We start from the raw sequence: 25771 nt of genomic DNA on the forward strand, positions 1-25771 counted from the left end.
GGCAAGCTGGGACCTCTGGGTGCCAGGCTGGGGTCCTAAGGAGGAGGTGTGGTCAGGGGGCTGCAGACCATCAGCAGGATGCCCAGCAAGACAAGGGGCAGCCCAGACTGTCAGGCAGATAGGTGTTGGGGCCCTGGGCTGCGGCTAGAGCAGGACCTGCCATGGGAGCTGCCGGCACCCCATGCAGGACGAGTGTGTCGGGGCAGGGGCTCATGGGAACCCAGCCTGGCGTGAAACACGTTTCTGGCCAATCGGAGTGAGGACGGGCAGGAAGGGGCCTGAGACCTCGGAGGCTTGGCCTTGGCTGGGCAGAACAGCTGCAGGGGCACCGCATGGGCCAGGGGTGTGGGCACAAGGGGGGCAGGGGCCGGCCAAGGGACTCCAGCCCAACTCACCCCGTCCACGGCCTCCAGGTCCAGGCGCAGCCGGCTCTGCAGCGAGTGCAGCTCTGGCAAGGGGATGGCCTCAATGTCGCCCAGGCCCCCGAGGACGGGCCCCGCAGTGGGTGCTCCCAGCCCCTCCAGCTCCTCCCGCAGCGCCTTGAACCTGGCCTCCGCCTCCCCCTTCCTCCGCAGGGCGAGCTGCCGGTCACTGTCAGCCACCCGGGCGCGCTCCTTTGCCGCCTGCGCCTCGCGCTGCCACGCATCGCAGGCCTGGAAGTGAGGGGGCCGCTGCGGTGGAGGGTCTCGGGGGCGGGCAGGGCCGGCCCTGCACCCCCTGCTGCAGCCTCACCTGCTTCACCTGCTGCCAGGACTCCTCCCACTGCTTGATCCTCCTCCTGGCCTCGTCCAGCTGCCGCCGGACGTGTGCCAGCTCGGAGCTGCCGGGGCTGGCGCTGGAGGATGCGGGGCCGGCGCTCAGGACAGGGGACGGGCTGGGCGAGAAGCTGCCGGCCACGAAGTCCCAGATGCTCCCGGGGACGCCGTTCAGACCTACATGTGGGGCAGTGGCCTCTGTGAGCCTGAGACCCCTGGCCTCGGGGGTGCAGGGGTTTGAGGGGACGGATGACAGAGGGGTCGGCTTCCCTGAGAGCAGAGACACCCCAGGGGCCCGGGACCTCTTCCTCCCCTGGAAACGGGTGAGGGCCCCAGGCTGTGGCTCCCTGGCTGACGTGACGTTCGTGGCACTGGAAGGTAGAACTGAAGACTTGTAAAAAACGGTAATTTCTGAAGAAGTAAATTACATAAAATGAATCTTTTCAAATGAAAAAATAGGTTTTCAAGACGGAAATGGCATCATTTCACATTTGTAAATCTGTCACACCTGCCTGTTCATTTGGTCTCTCTTGACCTCACATCCTGGAGTTTCTGGAAAAAACTCATGCACGTGCATGAGAAGGAACGAGGCCGGGTGTCGCCTCAGTGTTACGACGACAGGGTCTTGGGGTCCCCGGGCCCCCCGAGAACCTGGCAGAGGCCTGACACACAGATGTATGTCCACTGCTCACGGGGAGGCAGCACGGCTGGAGCCTCAGTTTACCCGGCTGTGAAACGGGGTGAGGACCCTCCTCCTGTGGCAAGGCCTCCATGTCAGGAGCTGCCCCGGACGAGTCCCCAGGGCCGGGCCCGGCGGCTGCCCCCTGCGCCAAGCACTCACCCAAGGAGCTGTAGGACGAGGCCGAGGAGCCCAGGACGCCCGGCTCTGCCTTCAGGGGCGGCGGCTGCTGGGGCGGCGTCATGGCCGCGGAGACCAGTGTCCCCGACAGGGACTGGGCGCGGGAGCTGAGCGGGGAGGTGGAGAGGGACGAGGAGGAGTGCGCGGACAGCGAGCGGGTGAGGGCGCCGGGTATGGTGACGGGGGCCGAGCCTCCCAGCAGCCTGTGACCTGGGGGGAGACGGCCGGGTGGGCGGGAGGTGGCCACAGTGCCTGTCCGGGCCTTGGGGACCGGGGAACCAGCCCAACGCCCCGTGCCCGTGGGGAGATGAGGAAGGAGGGGAGGGGCACAGGGGTCCCAGGCCCATCTCCCTGGGGGCAGCAGCCCCAGTGCTTGGGGAGCCCCTGGGGACGGTTCATTTCTGTTAACATTGTAAGATAAAAGCAAACTTCCAGGTAAAGAAAGCGCTTTTGCGTCTACGCCAACACGTTTGTGTTCATGGCAGCGTCTTTCCTCGTGGAGAAGGGCTGGGCGTGCCCGGCCACCTGCTCTGTGCCGAGACGGAGGGAGCCCGGAGCCAAGCCCCACATGGGCAGCAGCGGGCTGGTGAGCCCAGGAGGGGACCCGCTGCCCCAGGGACCAGCAGGCCCATCGGCCAACTCTGGAAAGACCCCGTCCTGGGCGTGCGGGGGCAGAGGGCATCGCAGGGGCGAGTCCGAGTCAGCTCCTACCTGCCAGCCCGAGGTCGCTGCTGTCTGCGTCTTCCGGGGACGCGATGCTGAGCTCACTCAAGGGGAGGCCCAGGGCAGAGCCTGTCAAACGGCAGCGCGTCACCCACAGGCCCCTCGCCGGCCCCGGGGCACGCGGTGTCACACCAGAGGGCAGTCAGGGAGGCGCTGGCTGTCAGCTGGTTCTAGAGCTGGCAACTGGGCCAGGGCCACGGGAGGGGGGCCGGAAACAAGTGTTCCCCCCAAAGTGCACCCCAGCGGTGGCCCTGCCCGTGGCAGCCCCTCACAGGTCTCGCTGCACCTGGGCGCCTTTGTTCTCTCCCCCGGGGAGGAGCATTTGGGCCAAATGTCCTGCGGGCAGCGGGCACAACTGCGCCACGCTGTTTCTTCTGTCACTTTAAATTTCTCATCCTTTGTTGCAATTTGACCCAGTAAATCCTCTTGACTGTTACAGGGACGTTTTCAGGAGAGTGATTTTAGGAAGCATTCAGCTCCTGGATGATAAACCTTGAGCCCAAACCAGGACTGACATTGGTGTCCCGGCGCAGAGCTCAGGCTCCGGCCCCTCCTCGGGGGTCTCGAGTTGATCTGGTCCTTGGAGACCCAGCGGGCCCCCTGACCTGCGCTGGCGCAGGGCTTTCTGGGTCTTCCCGGCTGTGGCTGCCCAGACTACGCGCCTGCTGTGCAGCTCTCCCTGCTGCACCCACCTGTGGGGCTCCGACCCCGGGGGGAGGGGGCACCTGCCCAGCACGGCTCAGGTCTCACTGCCTCTAGCCTGTGACGCAGGCCACCGCGACACCGGCCACCGCGACACCAAGCTTGGCAAGGACGTCTGTCCACCAACAGGCACTCAGCTACTCCCCACTCCCACCACAGACAGTCGGGTCAGGGGTCAGGGGCGCAGTGGGGAAGAGATCTAACTGCTATAAAGGGGCGGCCCCAAGCCTGCTGGGGGACTCCAGGTTCCAAAGACGCCGGGGTGTGGCCACGTGGGGCTAAGGTGGCATCGACACCCCGTTGTCTGGACCTGGTCCCCAGAAGTCCAGGCCTGCTGTGGGCCGTGGCAAGAGAGGGAAGACAGTGGGGGTGGAAGGTGGATGTCCTCTTCTGTAGGACCAAACAGGGCAGAGCAGAAGGCCTGGGGCAGCAGGGACCAAGAGGCCCCCGGGAGCCCGGATCACACCCCACAGTCCCCCAAGCCCCTTGTGGAAGCTTCCAGAGTCCACGGCTCCCAGAAGGCAGACATCTGAGCCCACAATGCTGATCAAGGCTTTCAGCACAGTCCCTGCAGCTCCTGCCCTCATGCCTTATGCCCTGCACTGTCGTCCACCTGGCTGTCGCGGCCCCCAATCACCCCGGCCATGCTGGCCGGTGAAGCCAGAGCACACGACCCAGGACAGGTGCCCGCCCCACCTCCTCACGCCCCCACAACATGTGGCCCATCCACGGGGTGCCCAATCTGCCCTTCCCAGGTGACCCAGGGCAGCTGCTCATTCAGGGCCCCCAAGGACCACCAGATGTCCCGGTCAGCTGGGGAGTCCCGGGACCAGAGAACACAGCACCGAGCCATCGTGCGCAGCTCCAGAAACACTTCTTGAAGAATACAGGGCGGAATGGACAGCGGATGCTGGGGCTGAGGACCCTTCTCGCCCAGAAGCGCCTACCAAGGCCAGCTGCCCTGTGCCTGCAGGGAGAGGCCGTGGTCCACGCGGGCTGGCCCCGGCAAAAGCCTGTGCCGCGGGAGCAAGCAGGCACTCGGCTGAAAAGGCAAAGGGTGCTGCTTCCGCCCTCACGCTGCTGTGCGGCTCTCCCTGCTGCACCCACCTGTGGGTCCCGGAGGTTGCCTGGAGCTGGGGTTCCACGCGGAGCCTCCGGCTGCTCCCCTGAGAGCCTCTGGCCCCCTTCCCCCAGCTGAGTGCCCAGGAAGGGCAGGAGACCGGCGCCACCCGCCGCTCCTGGGCTCTGCTGCGGGAGGCCCCCCGCCCCGAGGATCAGACCCAGGTCTCCCAGTCTCCGAGGTGGCGGCGCTGGAAAAGCAGGTGAAGCTGGTTGTGTAAGCGGCGGCGCGAGGCCACCGAGCCTAGACCCCGCCAGGCTTACCCAGCGCGGGGCGAAAGCTGCTGAGTAATGGCCCGCGCCCGGCCCGGTGACTCAGCGCCGCCCGCGCCCTCCCCGGGGCAGGGGGCAAACGGGGAGAAGGGCAGAGGGGACGGCCCGCTCCGGGCGCCCTCCCCGCACCCAGTCCCGGGGCACCCACTGCACCCGGGGCTGCCAGGCCAGCGGCCTCTCCGGGAATTCCGGGATGACGCGCCCCGCGCGGGGCAGGACACGCACCAACGCCCCCCGGGACCCCACGGTCCTCCCCAGGGGGCAGGAGACCCGCCGAGGGGTCAAGGAAGAGCGGCTGAAGCTCTCCCGGCAAGGCCGCGCGGCTCGCGGAACCCCCGGCACGCCGCGGGGCCTCCGGGGACGCGGGGACAGCCGAGGCCCGCGAGGAGAAGGCTCCGGGCCGGGCGCTGCTCAGCGCCGACGGGAGCGGCGGACGGCGGGCCCCGCGGCCCCAGCGTGCAGGACCCGGCGCACCCTGTCGGGGCCCGCGGCGCGGGGCGCACCTGAGAGCAGCCGCAGGCCGCCGGCCGGGTCGCCGCGCAGCGCGCGTGTCCGCGGGGACAGCGCCCGGGGGTCGGGGACGGCGCCGGGAGCCCCGAGCGCTGCTGACTCACCGTCCGCCGCCGCCGATTCAAACCCGGCCCCGCCCCGCGCCGCCAGGCCCCGCCCCCCGCGACGCAGCCGGCCAGGCCCCGCCCCCGCGACGCGGCCGGCCAGGCCCCGCCCCCCGCGACGCAGCCGGCCAGGCCCCGCCCCCGGCCCGCAGGCGCCGCCGCGGACAGGTGTCCCCGGGGCCCCCCGCTTGGCTGCGCAGCCGCGCTCGCCGTCACTTTCTCAGAATCTCCGTCCAGCGAGCGCCGGCCCCGAGCCAGGCGGCGGGGGCAGAGGAGCGACGCGCAGCGCCCTTGGGTTAAAGCAGGGCCCGCGCTGCTCCGGCTCCGATGGCCCCTTCCCTCCGCCCGCCCCGGCCCTCAGAGCTCACGTCGAGGCCCGGGCTGTCTGCAGCTCTGGCCCCACCTTGGCTTCCGCTGGGAAGCGCCGCTCACCTGCGCTCACCTGCCTCCCCGGGGCGAGTCCTTTCCTTCCCTCTCCAAAGCTGTCTGTCCTCATTTGGATTGAAACGCTGGGGCTGCCCCGTGCTTCGCTCACTCCCGGCTCCTGCGCCTGCAGGGTACACCGCTGGCGGCTACTGAATCTGAACCCTCCTCACGCGAAGCAAAAGGCAAAGGAAAATGAAATCTACCAGACAGCCCTGATTCTACTAAATCCATTCAACAGAGAATGATTCTGGAAACAGCACCTATCTACTTTATAATTTACTCATTCTTTTTCTTGGGTGCTGTTGGGGACTGCATCACGTCCCCCACAAAGACACGTCCTAACGAGCTCATTTCTAAATGGGGTCTTTGGAGATACTTTTAGTTAAGGTGAAGCACTCCAATATGCTGAAGTCCCCTACGGAGAGGCAAGTGGACCCAGAGTCCAAGAGAGCCCTCCAGGTGACGGCTGCGAGAGGCACAGGGCGCCAGGACGCAGCCCACTCCGAGAAAGCAGCACCTCAAGTTGGGGACTTCCAGCCTCCCGCCTGTGAGCCAACAGACCCCCTAACCCTAACCCTATAGCATTCACCCAGCAGCCCTGGCAGCCGAGACAGGTGCGCAAGTAACAAGACTAACTTGGATAAAAGTACCACAGAGAAGACAGCACCGGCCGTGCCCGGGTCGGCCCCAGTCCCCCGAAGCCACCGAGCAGGGAAACAGCCCCTGGTATGGGTGTGAGCGGCACCCTGGGGTGAGTGGGCGGCTCTCAGGATTAACTTCCCACCTGCGACAGGGCTCTTATTACCCGGCTGTCACGTCACAGACCACTCAAGAGAGCAGTCAGAGAAAACGCCAGAGTCACACGCACTGGCAACAGCTGGGGCACTTTTAGCTATTTTAATAAAACGTACTGTCTCTAAACTCTGAACTGTTGCCTTTGGGGAAAAAAAATTTCACCCCTTCACCTTTGGTAGTTGGTTGAGGAAATGTAATGCTGAGGAGCATTCCCCAAAACAGAGCTAACTTCAATTAATCTTTAGTTATCACAGGTTGGGGTCTACCCTGCCAAACTCTAGTTCTCCCGCAGGCGAGCTGAGTCAGACACGGCCTTCCTTATTTGGGGGCAGGGATCTCGTCTGACTACTACATAACTTTAATCTTGGGGAAAATAAACTATGTGCTGACCCAGAAAAGCAAAATAATAAAAGATGCCCTTCGCCGCAGTGCCTTTTCAGTTCCTTTCCAAGTGGAAAGAGAGGAGCTCCCAATACGATTCCCACACATTTACCTGGTGCCATCTGATTCTAATACGGGTACAAATTAGCCAAACTCTCCGTCGTGCCCAGGCACTCCGATCTCTAGAGTAGCCAGTTAGACATGGTCAATACAGAACATATTTCTTTAATAACTCAGCATCCTCGATGGGGTAAAACAGCGCAGCTTGGGGGTAGAAGCCTGGTGGAACTTCTGCCACAAAAGTGCAAACTTCCTCACAGCACCACCTCATGCCTCATCCAAACTTCTGGTGGGAACACGTGAAAGTGAGGGTCGACAGCAAGATTCCAGCCTCAACTTATAATGCCCGCATACGACAGGCCGCGTAACCCAAGGCCCGGGATAAGGCACATCATCGGCCGCAGGTTCCACCCAGAGACCTTGATGGTTCAACAACCCATTTGCCTTCAATTTCAGGTGGAAATAAAATGGGTTTAGTTTTGCTTACAGAAAAAGAATACACAGGAATGTAAAATGGTGCAGCCACTGTGGAAAGCAATATAGCAGTTCCTCAAAAAGTTAAATACAGACCTGGTAGTTCCATCCTACAGCTCTACACCCAAAGGGAGTGGAAACTTGTACACCGATGTTCACAGCAGTGTCATTCACTGCAGCCAAACGGTGAAAACAACCTGAGTGTCATCAACAGATAACCAATACACGGTGCATACGTCCAACGGGGTGTTACGTGTCCATAAGAAAGAATGAAGTTCTGAGACAGGCTGCAGCTGAAAGAACTTGAAACACTATGCTCAGTGAAATAAGCGAGACACTGAAACACACTACCAGCTTTGCCACCGAGGTGATTTTGAAGAGGCCACCCCCTGAAACCTGCAGCCGACACACGACAGGAGTGAAACTGGGAGGAGCGGAAGTGGACCCACCTATGACGGACTCGACCTTCGTGCTCGTGGGGTCCGGCGGGAGGGCGTGGGCGCCGAGGGTGGGCAGGGCCGTGGGGGAGGAGCTGCCTGAGCCTCCGCTGGAGGCCAGGCTGGAGCTCACACTGGAGGTCACGCTGGAGGTCACGTTGGAGGTCACGCTGGAGGCCAGGGGGTGCCCCAGTGAGAACACGGTGAGGAGGTTCTGTGCGAGAGACATGGAGGAGGTGAGCCAGGGCACTCGGCACCGCAGAAACCGACGAGACGTTACTAGGGTCACCTGGGACCGTGGGGGTACGCGTGGGTCAGCTTTGGGCCCCAGAGCTGAATGTAAACAAGGGCACCGTCCCCCGCGTCATGGAGGGGCGAGTTAACTGTGATGATGGAGGCGGCAAAGTCGTTCACTAGCACTGCTGGGGATATGAACAGACACATCCGGAAAGCGTCCCATGAGATGAATTTTTCAACAGAAAACGGGTTTTAAAAGCAGACAGATGCCTGAAAGAAAACAACCCTCCACTCAAGAAGGTGCAGAAAGTGTCAGAGGGCAGGCACGGCTGCCCAGAAGGGACAAGCCCCCAGGCTGCCGCCCCTCACAGCAAGACGCCCCGGAGAAGCGTGGCACCCAGGCCGTGATGTCACCACCGGGGAAAAGTGAAAAACTGGGGCAACTCAAGTATCCTTTACTCGGTAGCTAATAGATTAAACAAAGAAATAGCACAATCTAGAGGAATTCCTGTATGAGAGAAAACCACACAGTAATGCAGACGAGACGTGCCAGAACCAGTGGTCAGGTTCCTGCAAACAGCAGCTCCTCGGGAGATGGTGACCTGGGGGTCAGTCTGAAAGCAACAGTTAAAAGCCAACATAAAGTGCGTTTCACACCGAAATATCTGCAGTTGAAAGGAAGTGATGCCTGGGTTTTGCTTCAAAATCATCCAAGAAAAGTTAACCTGGGGAGGGTGGGTGGTAGAGTATGAAACAAGATTGGCCATGAAAGTCTGGGGTGATTGTACTTCTTTGTCTAAGTACAATTTTCTATAATAGAAACAACTTTTTAATATACGTTATCTTAAGAGACTTAAGTGGCACAATTACTTCTCCGTAATGATGTTTCCGGGCACTGACCTGGAGCTGATTCCCACTGTCTACCTCAGGCTAACTTTAAATCTCCACCTCCCACTGAAGGAGCTGGAGAGACACGTCCTCGGACGCGGCCCCTTGCAGGATCCGCGAATGGAACCCGCCTCTAACTCCCGTGTCTCCTTCTCTCCTCTCTCCCCTCAGGTTGGTGAGATGCGACCACTGGGGCCTCTTCCTCGCTGGCAGCTCTGGGGTGCCAGGTCCAGGGACAGTCCCGCTCCTGCTCGGCCTTGGCACGGGGGACCCTCATGCTCCTGAGAAAGCCGAGTCCCTCATCTGCTGTGCAGTGAGCTCCCACCACCAGGGCCCGGGGCTGCCCTGGCCCCGGTGCGCATGCCCATCACTTCCTGCGGCAGGGAGCACACCGACGGCCTTCCTGCGGACACGTGGCCATGCAGTGGCACCTGCACCAGTCAGGGAGCTCCCGAGAAAGAGGACTGGCAGGACACATGGGTACACGTATTAAGGGATTTACTCTAGTACTTGCTCCTGCCACCGGGGGTGAGTCTGAATTCCATAGAGCAGGCTGCAAGCCGGCAGCTCCAATAAACAAGCCCGGAGAAGCTGGGTGGCTGAACAAGAGGCAGAAAATCTTCTCTCTGTTTTCCAAAATCCTTAGTTCCAGCTTCTAAGGCCTCCAACTGATTGGATGAGGAGACTCGCCTCATTGTCGAGGGCTCTTGTTGACTGTAGATGCAATCAGTTGCAGATGCAATCAACTGACTATAGATGCAAATCCATCCATGAAATATCCTCACAGTGACAATCAGGCCAGCATTTGACCACACACCTGGCCAAGCTGACACAGGAAATTGCTCAGCTAAGGGACCCTGGTGGCCCCAAACCTGAGAGCGGGGACGCAGACCCCTGAGAGCTTGTTCTGTTCCAACAGGGCCCAGATTGGAGAGAAGATGCACTTTCTCTCATGGCAAAGGACCCAGCCCCCGGGCTCCATCCATGGGGGCAGGCTAACAGGAGGGGTGCACCAGCTCAGAACCACCATCCGGAGCTCAGAATAAGGCAGGACTAGGCATCTGTCCGTCACCAGCAGCTGCACCCACACCTCTCGTCTCCTCAGCAAACCTCCCGTGGGGGGTTGACAGTGCCCCCCACAAAGCTATGTGGGGTTCCTGACCCCCAGCTTCGGAAAAGGGTCACGGTGGAGGGAATTAATTCAGACGTGGTCATGCCGGAGTGGTGCCCTGCCTCTGTCCTCATGAAGAGGACACTGGGACGGACGGATGGGGCAGGCGGCCACGTGACAACGGCGGCAGAGGCGGAAGATGTGGCTGTAAGCTCGGGGGACCTGGCGAGCACCGGCTAACCACCAAGAGTGGGGAGAGGTCTTGGGGTGCTTAGCCCTGCCTGCAGCTGCTTTCGACTTCCGGGTCCAGAACTGGGGAGAATAACTGTTGTATGAGGCCCCGCAGTTTGTGGTCCTTGCCAGGGTAGCCCCAGGGAACGAAGCCACCTCCCTTCTCCGGAACTGTCGGCAGAATCAAGCTGACCCGGCCGGGCTGAGCTCCACCCCAAGGGCCACTGGACTGGCACGTCTCCCACCAGCTACAGTCACTGAGTGGCCCCATCCCGGGCTCTCAGTAACGTCTTCTGAGGCTGCAACCCTCCTGATGCCCACGGCGTATCGAGGCCTTTGCCTGCCTCAGGTTCAGCCACCGGGACCAGAGGCTCCAGCTCCTGAAGGGGGTCTCAGGATGTCATCCTTGAGGGGCTCTGTCCCCAGGATGGGAGAGAGGCTGGTCCATCTGTCACCTCTGAGCCTGTCGTCTTCAGACAAGAACCTGGAAGGCGGAGCATGACTGAGGACAGCAGGTAGCCCCAAACTCAGGGCAGGTGGGGCCCAGGTCCCAGGTGAGTCCAGCCCCCGCGGAGCTGCAGGTGCGGCGGGCCCAGTGTTGGGGGGGTGACCCGAGACCCCCGTGACTGGGTCCTCCCTGTCAGCAGACTCAGCCCTGAGTCACTCCAAGCGGGGCGAGCAGGCACGACGCCAGTGGAGAGAATCGGGGCGCCCTGCCCTCTGAGGGCCGCACCCAGAACCTCACTGGCAGCCCCAGCTGGCCTTCCCCAAAGCCACGCGGAGCCACGCAGGACCACGCGGCCTCCCGGCGCCAGCTTCTGCCGGCCATCCGTCCATCCACGAGTAGCCTCCGGGCTGGAAGAAAACGACTCTACCACTAAGGCTCGGAATGCGCCGGGAACCACGGAGGGAGCAGGGCGAGGCGTCAAAGGGGCGACTCCGAGGAACCCGCTGTCAGCTTCCCTGGGGTGGGAGCTGGGTCCAGGCGGGGAGACGCCCCCACGGCCTCGGCCCAGGAGGAGCTCTGTGTGAGGAGCGGCCACGAGGCCACCTGGGCGGTGGGTCGGGGCGCACAGGGGATGGTGAGGCCGGGTAAGACCGAGCCGGCAGGAGGGCACAGGTGGGCGCGGCCCAGCCACGGGCTGCCCGGAAGGAGGGGCAGATGGAAGCACAGAAAACTGCAGACAGGGGGACCCCTCTGCCCCACCCCCACCCCCGGCCCAGGGGCCGAGGCCCAGAGACCAGACCCGGTGGTCAGCGCCCAGGGGCGCGGGGCCTGTAGTCCCCGGCAGGACGATGCGGGGGGACCGGTGAGCCACCCCCCGGCCAGACCAGACGGGGCCCGGAGCCAGGGCCATGTCCAGGCAGCAGCTGCCTGAGCTTCCAAAGCCCAAAGTCACGTCTTTCCCTCGGCATCGTGTCCACCCAGGGGCTTCTCCGGCTGCTCATCTGACTGAGAACAACCCGGAACTCTCTGGGGCCCTGGGGGTGGGGGAGCTGCTGGGAACCACCGACCGGCCCTGGACCCTGGGACTGGTTTTCAGAACCCCCCACCTCTGTGGTGTCAGCTCCGGGAGGTGTCTGGGGCCAGGGAAGGGGCGGCGCAGGGGCTCCCGTTTGCTCTCCAGGAAGAGGCTTGGAAGAGGCTGGGGCTTCATCATCTCTTAAGGCGCTGCATGTTTGTTACAGTAAAACCAAAGGGCACAAATGAAAACCTAAGTACGTTACATGCAGCCATCAGCCAGGTCCCCGTGGGTGAGTCAAGAGTGCGCGTGACCCGGAAGCTGTATCACGGTGATGAAACCAACACGTGAAAGAGAACAGCGCCGACCGCAGAGAGAAAGTCCGGGCTCCTCCCGAGTGGGTACCTGCTTGCCGTCGTGCTCGCTGGCTCGCTGGCTGCCTTCGGCGGGCGAATCCCTCCGCTTCGTCTGCAACAAGGAAAAGTGCAGAGGAAACGTCAGTTAAAAATATGTATGAGACCCAAGCTTTGCTCAGAGTTTGGAAATGCTAATTCCTGAGTCTCATTACACAGAAAAGGCATTCGAATCGGGGCCTCCCTTCGGTCCTCCCGACACGCCCTCTCGCACACTCGCCACTGCGCTCTGAGCTCGGGGTACGAGGCACCAACAGCACGGGAGCCCTCCCACAAAGCCATCAGCCCTGGTCTGTGCAGGAACAGGCCAGGCCCACTGGAGCCGGCACGTCTCGGGAGGAACCAGAGCAGAGGTGACTTCAAGAAACATAGACAAACCCCGACTTTTTTTTTTCACTTTTATTGTGGCAACAGATGCAGAACACAAACTTCCCACTTCAACCCTTTGTAAGTGCACTATTCGGTGGCTTTGGTCACTTTTGGTGCCGCGCCACCGTCTCCCCGCAGCCCTCCCATCGCCCAGCAGAGACCGCCCTGGCCCCTGCCCCGGCCCCGGGACCTCGGGCTTCCGGACCGTGAACCTGGTCGCTCGGGTCGTGTGCTCGGTCCCCCTGGGGGCTGCACCCAGCACAGCGACCCCGGGTGCATCGTGCTGGGGCGGGGCTGGCACCTCATCCCCTCCCATGGCGAGACCCCCGGGGTGGGGGACCCTCAGTGGGCGCCAAGAGGAGTCCATGTTGAAGTCCAGGGCCCGGTTTAAAACCCTCTGGGGGAAAATCCTGACTCCTCACCCGGCCACCTCCCGGAAGGACCGCGCCCAGCGCCTGCCCTTCCCACAGAGCACGGACGCACTTACCCCCTCGGGTCCCACCCAGCCAGGCCCCTTGCACCCCCTCCGTTCCGGGAGGGCAGCTGAGGTCAGCGGAGGGTCCTCGGCTTCCTCTAGACCCAGCCACCTGCTGGGAGCTCTCCTAGGAGGCCTGTGCGCGCTGGACATCCTGGTCCCTGAGAGGAACTTGAGAGCTCACATTCAAATGTTTTGCTCAAATCGTTCTCGGGACCACTTCTGAGAGGACCCTCACTTTTTTTTTTTGCTCAGTTTCCAACGCTGACACACTGCACTGTAATTATCTGGGTTCTCTCTTGGGGCAGGATGATAGTGGCTCACTGCCCTATCAGGGCCAGATGTGCACTCAGCCCTGCTGGGGCCAGGCCTCCTGACACCCCGGGGTGCCCACCCACCTGGCCTGAACCCCACTCCCGAAGGAGAGGCAGGTACAGCCACGAGCATGGTCCACAGGGCACCTCACTCCACCCAAGTCAGGAGAAGGAAGTCGATTTCTCCTGTGGCCAGACACAGAGGCAGCACCACGGAAGGGGTTTTGCAAAGGCTGAGGGAGGGGACACCGTGGGAGTGAGGGGACAGAGGGGGGAGAGATGGTGGGGGGCACAGCTGGGTGGGACAGCAGGAGGGGAAGGCAGGGGCAGGCGAGGCTGGGCAGCAGGAGGCCCGAGCCCAGGGCCACGTCTGCGCGGAGGGAGGCGGTTCTGGGAATTTCCACGGTGCGTGCTCGGCCCCCAGGCTGTCTGTGCAGGGCGGCCATGCGTGTGAGCGAGCCGTGGCACCGCACATTTCTAGTCCACCACCACACGGCTAAGCCCAGACGTTCACCTCGACTCTCCCCCTTGCTCTGGAAAGTGAAGCGGCGAGTAGGGTGGCGATGCAGCCCGAGTGAGGGTTTGGCATCTGTAATTGGGTCGTTACAAAGGAAGACACAAGCCAGGCAGGCGGCGAAGAGGAAAGGACTGACGGATCGAAGGATCATGGGGAATGACGCGACGCCCGCTGTGGAGACAGACTGGTTTCACGGGGGACACCCCACCTGGGATGCAGTCCCAAGGCTTCCAGAGACTTCCGGGAGCCACCCAAGCCAGTGTCCACCTGCCTGAGCTGGCCCCTGCAGCATGTGCACGTCTGGGGGTGCACCAAAATCCAAGAACACTTTCACGGAACCATAGCAGTTCTTAGAGGACACGTCAATTTTTACTCTGTTTTTAAAGAGGTTAGGGGAGAACCTAAGATGGCAGCTAGGTGAGACAGCGCAAAAAAACACCTCTGTGAAAAATACTGGATAAAAAACAGAAAGAGACCCCGAACACCAGTTCCAGCGATGCACCAGCTGGACAAGGTCTGCTAAAACCACAGGGACCGTGCACTTGGTGAAACCGGGAGTCTGCGTTCTGAAACGAGTGAGTGAGCCGACTGAAAGTCCCGTGGCCACGCTGCGGTGTGGGGAAACTGGGGGTTGGCATTTGGCGACGGACTAGTACTTCTAAAAAAAAAAAAAAAAAAAAACCCAGGAGTGGCTGCAGTTACGACGGTGAGAACCGCGCAGTGAAGCACGGCAGGAGTGGGCTGTGCCAACCTCTCGGTGTCTGGCGTGGAGGATAGACCGCTGCTGATTCCCTCGGGGCCAGGGGAGCGGAGGGGAGAGCCAGAAGGAGAAAGAAACCTCGCTGCTTGCAGCCGCTCCCCGGTGGGCTGGAGACACTCCTGCCTGGGGCCGGATCCACAGCCCAGAGCCGCGCCGGGAAACCCAGCGTGACGGGGAGTGTATCCCACAGCACCGCACACACGCCACACTATCGGCCGTGGACAGTGGCCTTGGGTACACCCACAGCTAGCTGTCCCGGAGCTGGGAAGGCAGAGCTGTGCGAAAAGCGGGGGAGGGGGTTGAGAAGCCCCATTCAGCCATCTTTGCATCAGGCTGGGAGCCCCCTGCACAGCCCAGCAGCCCAGGGCTTCCCTTGAGGGACGGCACACACTTGTGACGTAGCACAGCCTTCCCTCAGCAGAGGTCCTGGAAGATCACAGCTGAGAAAGGGGCCCGCTTGGAAATCCCAGGGATGCTACGTCAATGCCGGCGACTTGTGGGTCAGCGGCAGAAAAAATCTGGGGCAAAACTGAAATGAAGTCTTAGACTCTGGCAACAGCCTTGAATCTCCAGGAACACCTGGGGGGTTGAATATTAAAGCTGCCCTGCCTCCCTAACCACCCAGACACACGCCCCACATTCAGGGCAGACGGCTCCAACAACACACCCAAACTGAGTTCACCAACTGAACCCCACAAGAATCATTTCCCCACACACCAGAGACAGAGTTGGGGAGAACTGACTTGAGGGGTATAGGTGACTCGCAGATGCCATCTGCTGGTTAGTTAGAGAAAGTGTATGACACCAACTTGTATTTCTGAAAAATTAGATTGGTATTTTTTATATCTTGAAAGAACCCTATGAAGCAAATCAAATGCCAAGAGGCCAAAAACAACAGAAAATCTTAAAGTATATGATAAAACCAGACGTTGTGGAGAACCCAATCCCAAACACCCAAATCAAAATATCAGAAGAGACACAGTACTTGGCACAATTAATCAAAGAACTAAAGACAATGAGAGCATGGCACAGGATATAAAGGAAATAAAGAAGACCCTAGAAGAGCATAAAGATGAAATTGTAAGAGTAAATAAAAAAACAGAAGATCTTATGGAAATAAAAGAAACTGTTGGCCAAACTAAAAAGAATCAGGAACCTGACTGGTCTCTGGAACAATGCATATCTCTGAGACACCTGGAACTCAGAGCTAGAGCTCGGCAGATCTGAATGTCAGCATTAGTGCATACAGCCACTGTCAAAAAAAAAAAAAAAAAAGCTGAAAAAGAGCCCAGACCTCAATTAGTGACATGAATGAAGAAGGTCTGGTTAAGACCAGGGCAAGCCAGGCCAAAGGGTAAAGGTCAAAACTGACTGTGTTTTAAAACTTCAATTTCCATATGAGACCAAGGGAAGAGATATTTATTTGGTACAAGATCTAAATTTTCCAAACGGTACAACTCTATAGTCGGTTTGTTCAAACAACACAATTGCATGGAACTTTGAATAGGAAGTGAGATACGGTAGGTTGGTATAGGCTGGAGTGAAATAGTGACACATCCCAGAGTAATTTGGGCAGATAATAAAAAATATATTTACAGCCTCCCCCTCCCCAGCCCCGAGGATCTGGGGGAAGGTGTGGATGTGTTGGACATCCTCACCTGGACTGGTGTTGATGTTGTCACAAACACTGGGACTGGCGGTTTGATGTGCTGAGCCCTCAATCATGGGACTTGCCCTTATGAAGCTCGTTACCGCAAAGGAGAGTCTAAACTTGCATGTAATGGTGCCTGAGTCTCCCCCTGAGTACCTCTTTGTTGCTCAGATGTGGCCCTCTCTCTCTCTAACTGAGCCATCTCGACAGGTGAACTCACTGCCCTCCCCCCCACGTGGGACCTGACTCCCAGGGGTGTACATCTCCCTGGCAATGCAGAATATGACTCCTGGGGATGAATCTGGACCTGGCATCACGGGATTGAGAACATCTTCTTGACCAAAAGGGGGATGCAAAATGAGACGTAATAGTTTCAGTGACTGAGAGATTTCAAATGGAGTCGAGGGGTCACTCTGGTGGACATTCTTATGCACTATATAGATAACATCTCTTAGGTTTTAATGTATTGGAATAGCTAGAAGTAAATACCTGAAACTACCAAACTCCAACCCAACGGTCTGGACTCCTGAAGACAATTATACAATAATGTAGATTACAAGGGGTGACAGTGTGATTGTGAAGACCTTGTGGATCACACCCCCTTTATCTAGTGTATGGATGAGTAGAAAAATGGGGATAAAAGCTAAAGGACAAATGGGGTAGGATGGGGGGGATGATTTGGGTGTTCTTTTTTCATTTTTATTTTTTATTCTTGTTCTGGTTCTTTCTGATGTAAGGAAAATGTTCAGAGATAGATTGTGGTGATGAACGCATAACTATGTTATCATACTGTGGACAGTGGACTGTATACCATGGATGATTGTATGGTGTGTGAATGTATTTCAATAAAACTGAATTAAAAAAAAAAAAGACTCTGGATACTCATAATACAAGATTAGAGGAAGTTGAATGACTCAGTGTCCTAGAGGACCACAGAACAGAAAATGAAAGAACAAAAGAAAGAATGGAGAAAAAAATAAAAAAAATAGAAATGGATCTCAGGGATATGATAGATAAAAGTCCAAATTTAAGACTCATTGGTGTCCCAGAAGGGGAAGAGAAGGGTAAAGGTCTAGAAAGAGTATTCAAAGAAATTGTTGGGGAAAACTTCCCAAACCTACACAATATAAATACACAAAGCACAAATGCCCAGCGAACTCCAAATAGAATAAATCCAAATAAACCCTCTCCAAGACATATTCTGATCAGATTGTCAAATACTGAAGAGAAGGAGCAAGTTCTGAAAGCAGCAAGAGAAAAGCAATTCACCACATACAAAGGAAACAACATAAGACTAAGTAGTGACTACTCCGTGGCCACCATGGAGGCGAAAGGCAGTGGCATGACATATTTAAAATTCTGAGAGAGAAAAATTTCCAACCAAGAATACTTTATCCAGCAAAACTCTCCTTCAAATTTGAGGGAGAGCTTAAATTTTTCACAGACAAACAAATGCTGAGAGATTTTGCTAATAAAAGACCTGCCCTACTTCAGATACTAAAGGAGCCCTACCGACAGAGAAACAAAGAAAGGAGAGAGAGATATAGAGAATTTTAACAGACATATATAGAACATTACATCCCAAATCACCAGGACACACATTTTTCTCTAGTGAGCACGGATCTTTCTGCAGAATAGACCATATGCTGGGACATAAAACAAGCCTCAGTAAGTTAAAAAAAAAAAAAAACAATTGAATATATTCAAAACACATTCTCTGACCACAATGGAATACAAATAGAAGTCAATAATTTTTTATTTGTAACCCCACTATTTACCTCCTACATGAGAGAAAATACACAAACTCTAATGACAAATCAGTGGTTTTGGACCAAAAATTACATGTAATGTAATTTTTGACAAGAACTATATAAAGGTGGGGGAACTTATATTGAAGTTAAGTTGGTATCAAAGAAAAACAAGATTGTTATGGATTTAAGAGGTTAATTTTAAGCCCCACAGTAAACAAAGAAATTATCAGAGAATATGACCATAGGGATGAAAAGTAGAGTATGGGTTAAGAGAAATGGGGGAAGGGGCAATGGGGAGTTAAGAAATGAGTGTAGGGCTTCTGTTAGGGGTGAAGGGAAATTTCTAGTAATGGAAGGTGGGAAGGTGATGGCATTACAACATTCTAAATGTGATTAGTCCCACTAATGGAATGCTACGGAGGGGGTGGAATGGGAAGATTTAGGCTGTATATATGTTTCTACAATTGGGAAAAAAAAAAAAAGACAGTCTAAATAGATGACAATTGCATGCCAAGGATGACCCTGGATGGGATCTGAGGATGGAGGACAGGAGGCTCAAAGGGACACAGTTGAGACATAAGGTAAAGGAAATATAGAATGTAAGCTTTGTATCAATGTTGAATTTCTTGAACTTCTTAGCTGTGCCTAATGGGGTTGCATAAAAGAATGTTCTTGTTCATGGGAATTGTATATGTGAACTATGTTGTTTGTTCAAGGATGTGTGCAGCTTGGTCTCATACGTTCAGAAGACAGAGCAATAGATGATGGATGACAGATAGGGAGGAAGGGAGGGAAAGAAAGAAATAGCGGTATGACAGGATGTTAAAGTTGGTGGATTGAGCTGTCAGGGGAGGGGGGTCAGGGAATGCTGGAGTCCTGTGTATGGGGTTTGTATTGTTTTTGCAACTGTTCCTATAACTTTGAATTTATTTCAAAAAAAAAAACACCCTGTCCTGCCCTCGGAGTTGACACACTGGGGACTTCGAGGAAACAGAGTCTGATTTCCTTCCAAGGAGAAAAGGGCGAAAAGCAAGCCGGCCTGGCCTCCAAATTCCCCCACCCAGGCTGCACCAGGGCAGCGGCATTTGGGGGAGGAATTTGTTCCCGGCGGGAGAGGGTGATCCCAGACCCCGGCCCCGCCGCCCCCTCGGGCGACCGCACCAGGAGGCTGAGGGGCGATGAGACTGGAGGGCACCTCTGCCGCCACCTGCCCTCTGGAGCGCACAGCCCGGGCCGCGGTGCCCCCGGCACCACAGGGGACCCATCCCGGGGCCAAGCTGCTTCCAGGAGCCACCAGGAGCCACTTTCGTTTTTCAACAACAGACTTCCTTGTCGCACCCTCAGAACATTTTCCTTCATAAAACGAAACTACTCGTGTGAAGAGCCTCGGGGTAACACTGGGGTCCCCTCCCTTCTCGGCCGTGAGCACCCCAGGAGCTGAGGGGTGAGCCTGGGACAAAAGCTCCCAGGGGGCTAGGGGCAGGCGGGGGCATCGCCCAGCTCCGGCCACAAAACACGTCAGAACTGTGCTGGTGGAGACGGGAAAGGAGAACACGCTTTCCCCCGTTGCTTGTTTTGTTTTGTTTTAATTAAGTAGCTTTTCCTTTTCAGTTCTTTTTTGTGAAATCCACAGATCGTCAATGTAACCCTGTGAGATGCATAATTCGGTGTGTTTAGCACATTCACGATGCTGAGCGACCACCCCCTCATCTGGTTCCAGCACGTTCTCCTCACCCTCTAAAGCCCCCACCCCGGAAGCAGCCACCCCATGTCCCCTCACCCAGCCCCTGGCAACCAGAGCACTTTCCAGACAGGTGCAGGTTGGTTGGCTTGTGGGTTTGTTTTGCTGTTTAGTATTTTATTTCTACGCACGGCGTTTGCAGATGAGAAGCGCTGCGCGGTACTGCCTGCCTCCCACTGCGGCTGTGCCGAGGGCAGTGCCGACGACCACAGGCGGAATTTACGTGGAGGCCGCCACCGCCAGGCAGGCTTTGTCGATCCCTTGAAGCTCCTAGATCCCTGGAAGCTGACGATCGTGCCCCCCCCTCAGGTTTTCCTTTTTAATTTACTGCTAGTCCTTCCCTCTGCTATAGTGAAGAGATTCCCAGCTGAGAATAAATCTGAGAAGCAGCATCTGGGAAGCAAAGCCATCAAATCATAACTGTCTTTCCTTCCTTCTGCCAATTTTAAAAGAAAAAAAGTGGTTGTTTAGATTTGGACTATCGTTCCTCTTGGTGCAGATGAAAGAAAAGCAATTCACAAAGTGCCTGAAATATAAATATGAAAATGGCAGAAACTAGACATAATTCACTGTGGAGAAGTCTAAGAACCGACAGGCTCGAGAGCTGGAGTGAACTCGCCCAGCTGGTGTGCCCGCTGCTTTTTAAAGCTGCATGTGACATCTCACCAATGTGCGGTCCGATGCACACCAGCAATGAGAGCCAAGCTGCTCTGGCTGAAGGGACGGGACTGCTACTTGCCCCTCTTCCGTTTAGCACTTCAAATGGCTCTAGGAGCTTTTGCAACGGAGAGGTTCAGTTTTTAAGCTGAAAAATAATTCAGACAATAGAGGAAGCCGCAGCCCCTGGCCGGGCCGATGGGGGCCAGGGCCTCTCCCCACCTGGGGGACGGCTTCGTCAGTTTCGAGCCCCTAACCTGGTTCCATCCAGCCCCATCCCTCGGGGGGAGCCAGCCCCTGCCGCCCGCTGGCCAGGACCTCGAGACCACCCTGCATGGGCCAAGCTGGCTCTGCTGCTGGTGAACATTCTTTGGAATATTCCAGAATATTCCTTGGCTCAGTCCTCCCAGGGAAGCCTGAACAGAAGCCCAGGGGCATCAGCGGCCAGGTGCGGGCGTGAAGGACAACTGGAGGGGACCGAGGCTCCCCCCGGGCGGGCCAGGAGGCTGGGGGGGCCGCACTTATTGTCTCAGCAACTGCGGGCTGAGGGGCCCCCGTGGCCTCCGCCTTCATATTCCCAAAGGATTTCTGTCATGTCAGGAAGGCAGAGCCGGATCGGAAACACGTCGGCAAAAGCAGCTGTGATCGAGGGTGGCCAGGGTGGGCACACAGCACGGTGAAGCCGAGGACACACGCGCGAACACACCACCCCGCAGCTGAAGGGGGTGCGTTCAGGACGGTCTGAGGGAAAGGGCACCCAAGTAACAGCCCACGGCACCACCCGCCCGGAGAGAGACAGGAGCTCTGAAACCACGGCCGTGTGACGCCCAGATAGCCAAGCACCTCTTTCCAAATTCCATGCAGGTTTTCCTGGCTTACCCTCAAGTTTTTCCTTCTTTTCAAAGAGCCCGAAGTAAGACGGGGCGGAGGTGGAGGGGAAACAACCAAGGTTTTAGGAAATTCCTTCCCGAGCTGCCACCCCAGCCTCTCACGATGACACCAAACGCATTGACCAGACCTGTGCCCCCGTGTGGGCCCCCCACCCTGCTCCTTGGGAGATGTCAGGACCAGCTGGGGTTCAAGGCCACTCAGCAGGCAAGACGATGGCCCAGACCCCAGGCCCCACCCCCTCTGGAGTCACCTGGAAACAAGGGTCCCGAGCCGCCGGAGCGGACCAGCTTTGGGGGGGGTCAGCCCCCCATATCACGCCCTACCTGAGCCCTCCCAGGCCCACCAAGAACCGACTGGGCCAGGGCCTATCCCAGACGTGTCCTGAGGAGACCCAGCGGCTGCTCCTAACGGCTCCGCTGAGGCCACGCGACAACCGCAGCCAAACAGCAGGCGCAGGTTTAGCGAAGGCAGCCCGTCGGCCAGCACTGCGGCTCGCCCTGCTCCGGGGCCAGACAAGAACATGGCCAGGACCTTCTAGACTCTTCCAGAAGGACGGCCAACTCCCCAGGCTGACTGCCTCCGACCGCACGGCCCGGAGCTCATACTCGTGCGTGTTCCCCAGAGTTCAACGCGCATTCCACTCACGTGTCCGGACTGGCCACTGCTGGCTGCAGGGCTGCTGGCGGAGCCGAGATCGCGGCAGGCCCAGTCGCCCGAGATTCCGAGGCTCTCTGTGGAAAAGGGGGGAGCAGACTTGGAGCGGCCCTGGCTGGCCACACAGCGACAGCGCGGAATCTTCCGGTGGGGGAGCTCCCACCAAAGTGAGGGGAGAGCGTGCACTGCACTAGCTAACGATCAATTTTCTAAGCAGGACAAGCAAAGGGTCGTCGGGGATGTCGCTAAACTGTCCTGAGCAACAAGACCCTCAACTGCTTCAGCTCTAACTCTTCAAGGACTTCAACACTCAAAAAAAGTCTTTTAACTCGAGGAAGAACAGCCACCCTCCCCTTTTGGATAAAAAACAGAGAGTAAAATATGAGTTTGCAACTATGCTAACAGAAACTGGAACCCAGACTTGAACGCTTAAGTGGGAACTACCAGTGTGCCGAGCAGGGACGGGCTCCACGGACGAGCCTCCCGCACCTGACCCCGGGAGCTTCCCCCGAGCCCCTCTGCCGTCACAGCGGAGCCTCGTCGCGTCACCAGACAAAGACAAGGACGTGCCCAGACTGTGCTGCCTTCTCTGTTGGTCTCTCACTGGAGCCTTGGTTTATTCAGCGTCCCCGGGCCTCCCCCAGCGGAGGTGACTGATGTGGCCAGGAGGAGCACGGAGGCAGGAGTGAGGAGCACAGGGGAGCAGGGGCAGCCCCTCGGCTCAGGCCCCAGGGCTCCGGGGGCTCCAGAGGGCAGGGTGTTCTCCGTCTCGGCGGCCCACCCGAGCACAGCTCCCACCTGCTCTCCCTGCTCTGGGTGAGAGGAGCCCCAAGGAGCCCTGAACGTCAGGGGCACTGTCGGCTCTTCCAGTTACTTACTCTCGATGTGAGCGAACGCGCAGAAAGGGCCCCGCGGGCAGTAGCCCGTCTGGCGCATGTCATTGCACTTGGTCGACTTGTAGATCTGGGAAACACAAAAGTAAAATGGTGAAAGACCAAGACCCCATGGGAAACCCAGAGCTGGCTGCATGAAGCCTGCCGCATCGCAGAGTTGGGCCCGAGCTCCGAATCGCAACACGCGTCTCGAGCCAACGATGCTGCTCCCTGGCAGCCTGGCCTTCGTCCCGAAGCCCCCTCAGGCAGAGGGATGCATACGCAGGAGGCCATTCACCACGGCGTCCATCCCTCCAACACCACACACAGCCGGTGTCTCCACTGGACGCTTTCTGAGATGGAACTAGTGCAGCACCAGGTATGCAGCCGGCGCTCAGCCAACCCTGGTAAAGCAATGCATGCGTTTGTTTTCTGCTCACATGGGGTGACTCAGCATCAAAGATGCTCAGGGAGGCCTGAAGCATGGGAGCCCCCGAGATCCCCAACCTGGACCCCAGCTCCAGCCTCCCACAGCGGCCCCCTCTTCCCCTGGACCCCGCGTTCCCTCAGCTTCGCAGCCACCACCTCGACACGCCGAAACCCTACTGCCCACTGGGAACGCGAGTTTAAAGTGTCTTGAATCTAGAATGAAAATGTCAAGGCAGCTTGTAATTTAGATGCATTTAAAGCATAGACTCTGAACAGAACAAAACACGACTTCCTGAGGACTTGTACCCTGACCGCCTTCCCGGAAGCTCTGCCTGGCCTGGTCGCTCACTGGCCCGGCCGTGCCGGACGGCGCCCTCCAGCCCCTCAAGGGCGTCTCTGTGGCACTCAGAGCCCGAACGAGGTCACCGGCACCACATTCCCTCTTCCAGCTTGCTCCAGCGTGAGCGTGTGCGTGTGGACAGGGGTGTGTGTGCAAAGCAAGGAAACGCTCTGCCGTGGGGTGGGGAAGAGGATATTTACTTGCACAGCCCTGTCACGCGGGCATGACTGGAGGCGCTAAAATCAAGCCACCTGGGCCGCTTCTTCCCTGTTAAAAATCATCACTGACTGCGGGACACTGATTACGTGCTTCAACTTGGCGGGCCTGGGCTGGGGGACCTGATCAGCCCCTGGGGAGGGTGGTGGGCACGGGCGACAGCGCCCTCCGCAGCCCCCCGGGCCTGGGAAAGTGAGGCCGGAGGCAGGCCCCATTTCCTCACCCAAAATAACACTGTTAGGGGAGGCTTGCCGGAGGGAACCGCCTTTTCCCCACCCCCTTATCTTGCCCGGACACTCCCCGTTGCCAGTGCAACTCCCATCACCACCAGTGCGCATACATTGTTGCCAGACACCGTTACCGGAGCAACTCTCGCCCCTTTTCAATCAACCTCCGCGCCCTCTCAGAACCAATCCAAGCCTTTAACCTCTACAGCTACCCCGCCCTCTAAACGCCCGATATAAGCTTGTACTCTCCCCTAATAAACTCTCTCTCTCTTGGCTTCTTCACCCTAAAAGAACCGTGTCCCGCCTGTTCCTTTCTCGCCGCCCTCCATACTTTGCACGCCACTCCGCCGGGGACCTGGCCAAGTCCCCCGCCTTGCCTTCGCCTCCGGGAAAGAGCCCCCGCCGCCGGTACCCTCCGAGCAATCCTGGGAGCCTAGGATTTAGCAACCGGCCGCCACCCCCCCCCCCCAGACGAATCAACTGCGACCGCAACTGGCGCCCAACGTGGGGCCCCTGGAATTAAAAGTCCTCTCCACGCAGCGGTCCAGTAAAACCACCCGCTCGCCCGGACGCCTCTCCAGCTCCCCTTCTCCTCGCCTGCAAAGTAAGGGCCGCCTCTCCCTCGCCGCCCCGCGGAGCCGCCTCTCCCTCGCCGCTCCACGTCCGGAGCCGCCTCTCCCACGCCGCTCCGCGCCCGGGCCGCTCTTCCTTTCCCGCGTTAACCTAACTCTTACCCCCGACTACCTTTCGTCTTCTCTTCCTATGTCCCCCCATTCCTCCTAACACTCTTCCTCCAGTAGCTTTCCCTCTTCCCCTCCATTACTTTGCTGTGGTCCTTTGTGTCTTTGTTTCTTTGTTTCGCGCGGTGTGCCTCTTTGCGACCGCCCCCCCCAAACTGCTCTTGCTACTAGAGGCTCCTGCCTTCTATTCTCGCTGTCTCCTCCGGCCTCGCGGCCACGGTTTACCTCATTCTCCTTGCTCGGTAAACAACCCCCCCCTCCTTTCCCCTCTGCTATGGGTAATCGTCTATCTGCACGCCAAGCGCCTCAAGTTCGCGCTCTGGCTGGTCTCCTAGACACACATCGCTGTAAGGTGTCTGTCCGGCAGCTGCAAGTATATTGGGACCTCCTGCTGCCCTTTAACCCATGGCTCACCACTTGCCATCTTTGGGACCCTGTTACTTATAATCGCCTTATTGATCGGGTCACCAACGCCATGGAACATGAGAGCAAGCGCTTCCCTCCCGGCTTGCTCCCCACCCTGATAACCATCCGCTCCTGCCTTCAAGGCTCCCTCCCCCCTGATCGAGGCCCCGTTAAATCCAAGGAGGCCCTATCAACCCAGTCAACAGATTCAGACAGCGATACTAATGTAAACCACGATTCGGACACAGAGTCCTTAGTCGAGCAGATTAACAACGCGCTCAAAATGACTCCCAAAAAACAAAATAACACTGAGCCTCGCCAAGATGGCGAACTTCCTCCTCCTCCTTCTTCTTCCATCGAGGGGAGGAAGTGCTCCGGCGATGACGTCAGCCCTAAGCTGGGCCGGAAACCGCAAGCGCTTTACCCCGCCCTTTCACAGGGCGGAGCTAGTCCACCATCCTATGCCTTAGCCACTCCCACCGCGCCGCCGTCTTGCGACGCTTGGGGCCTCCCACTTCCGCCTCCCCCTCCGGCGAGCTCCCCCTCGGAGCCACTACCGGCAGCTGCCGCCGCTCCTCCCACCCTGCCGACTAACAACCCCTGGCTGCCTTCTACACCTCAAGGCAACCCTTGGGGCAACGCTCCCCCTACCCCCACTCCCGCGCCAAGCCCTCTGCAAGCGCGTCCTCCTTTCTCTCGTGCTTTTCGCTGCTTTCCTCTTAACCTTACCCCCACACCACAGAAACCGTATGACTGGTATGCCTGAGGGTGATCTCAGGGACCCCGGACAAGTGCCGAGAG

General features: G+C 58.1%; 1 protein-coding gene across 13 annotated transcripts in view; it reads right to left on the reverse strand.

Annotated features, from left to right (window-relative positions):
- UNKL (unk like zinc finger) overlaps nt 1-25771 on the reverse strand; it is a 61228-nt gene that overhangs the window by 2641 nt on the left and 32816 nt on the right. For 5 of the 13 annotated variants that reach the window (XM_037815446.1, XM_037815444.1, XM_037815441.1 and 2 more), the window contains 8 exons: nt 22620-22704; nt 21733-21818; nt 11954-12016; nt 7631-7832; nt 2326-2406; nt 1597-1824; nt 733-932; nt 396-653 (listed from right to left, as the gene is read on the reverse strand). In XM_037815446.1, coding sequence (XP_037671374.1) covers nt 396-653; nt 733-932; nt 1597-1824; nt 2326-2406; nt 7631-7832; nt 11954-12016; nt 21733-21818; nt 22620-22704 — 1203 coding nt within the window. The other 8 variants (XM_037815443.1, XM_037815445.1, XM_037815449.1 and 5 more) reach the window with 8 other exon arrangements.

This window comes from Choloepus didactylus, chromosome 21 (genome assembly GCF_015220235.1).
Source record: "Choloepus didactylus isolate mChoDid1 chromosome 21, mChoDid1.pri, whole genome shotgun sequence".
NCBI lineage: Eukaryota > Metazoa > Chordata > Mammalia > Pilosa > Megalonychidae > Choloepus > Choloepus didactylus.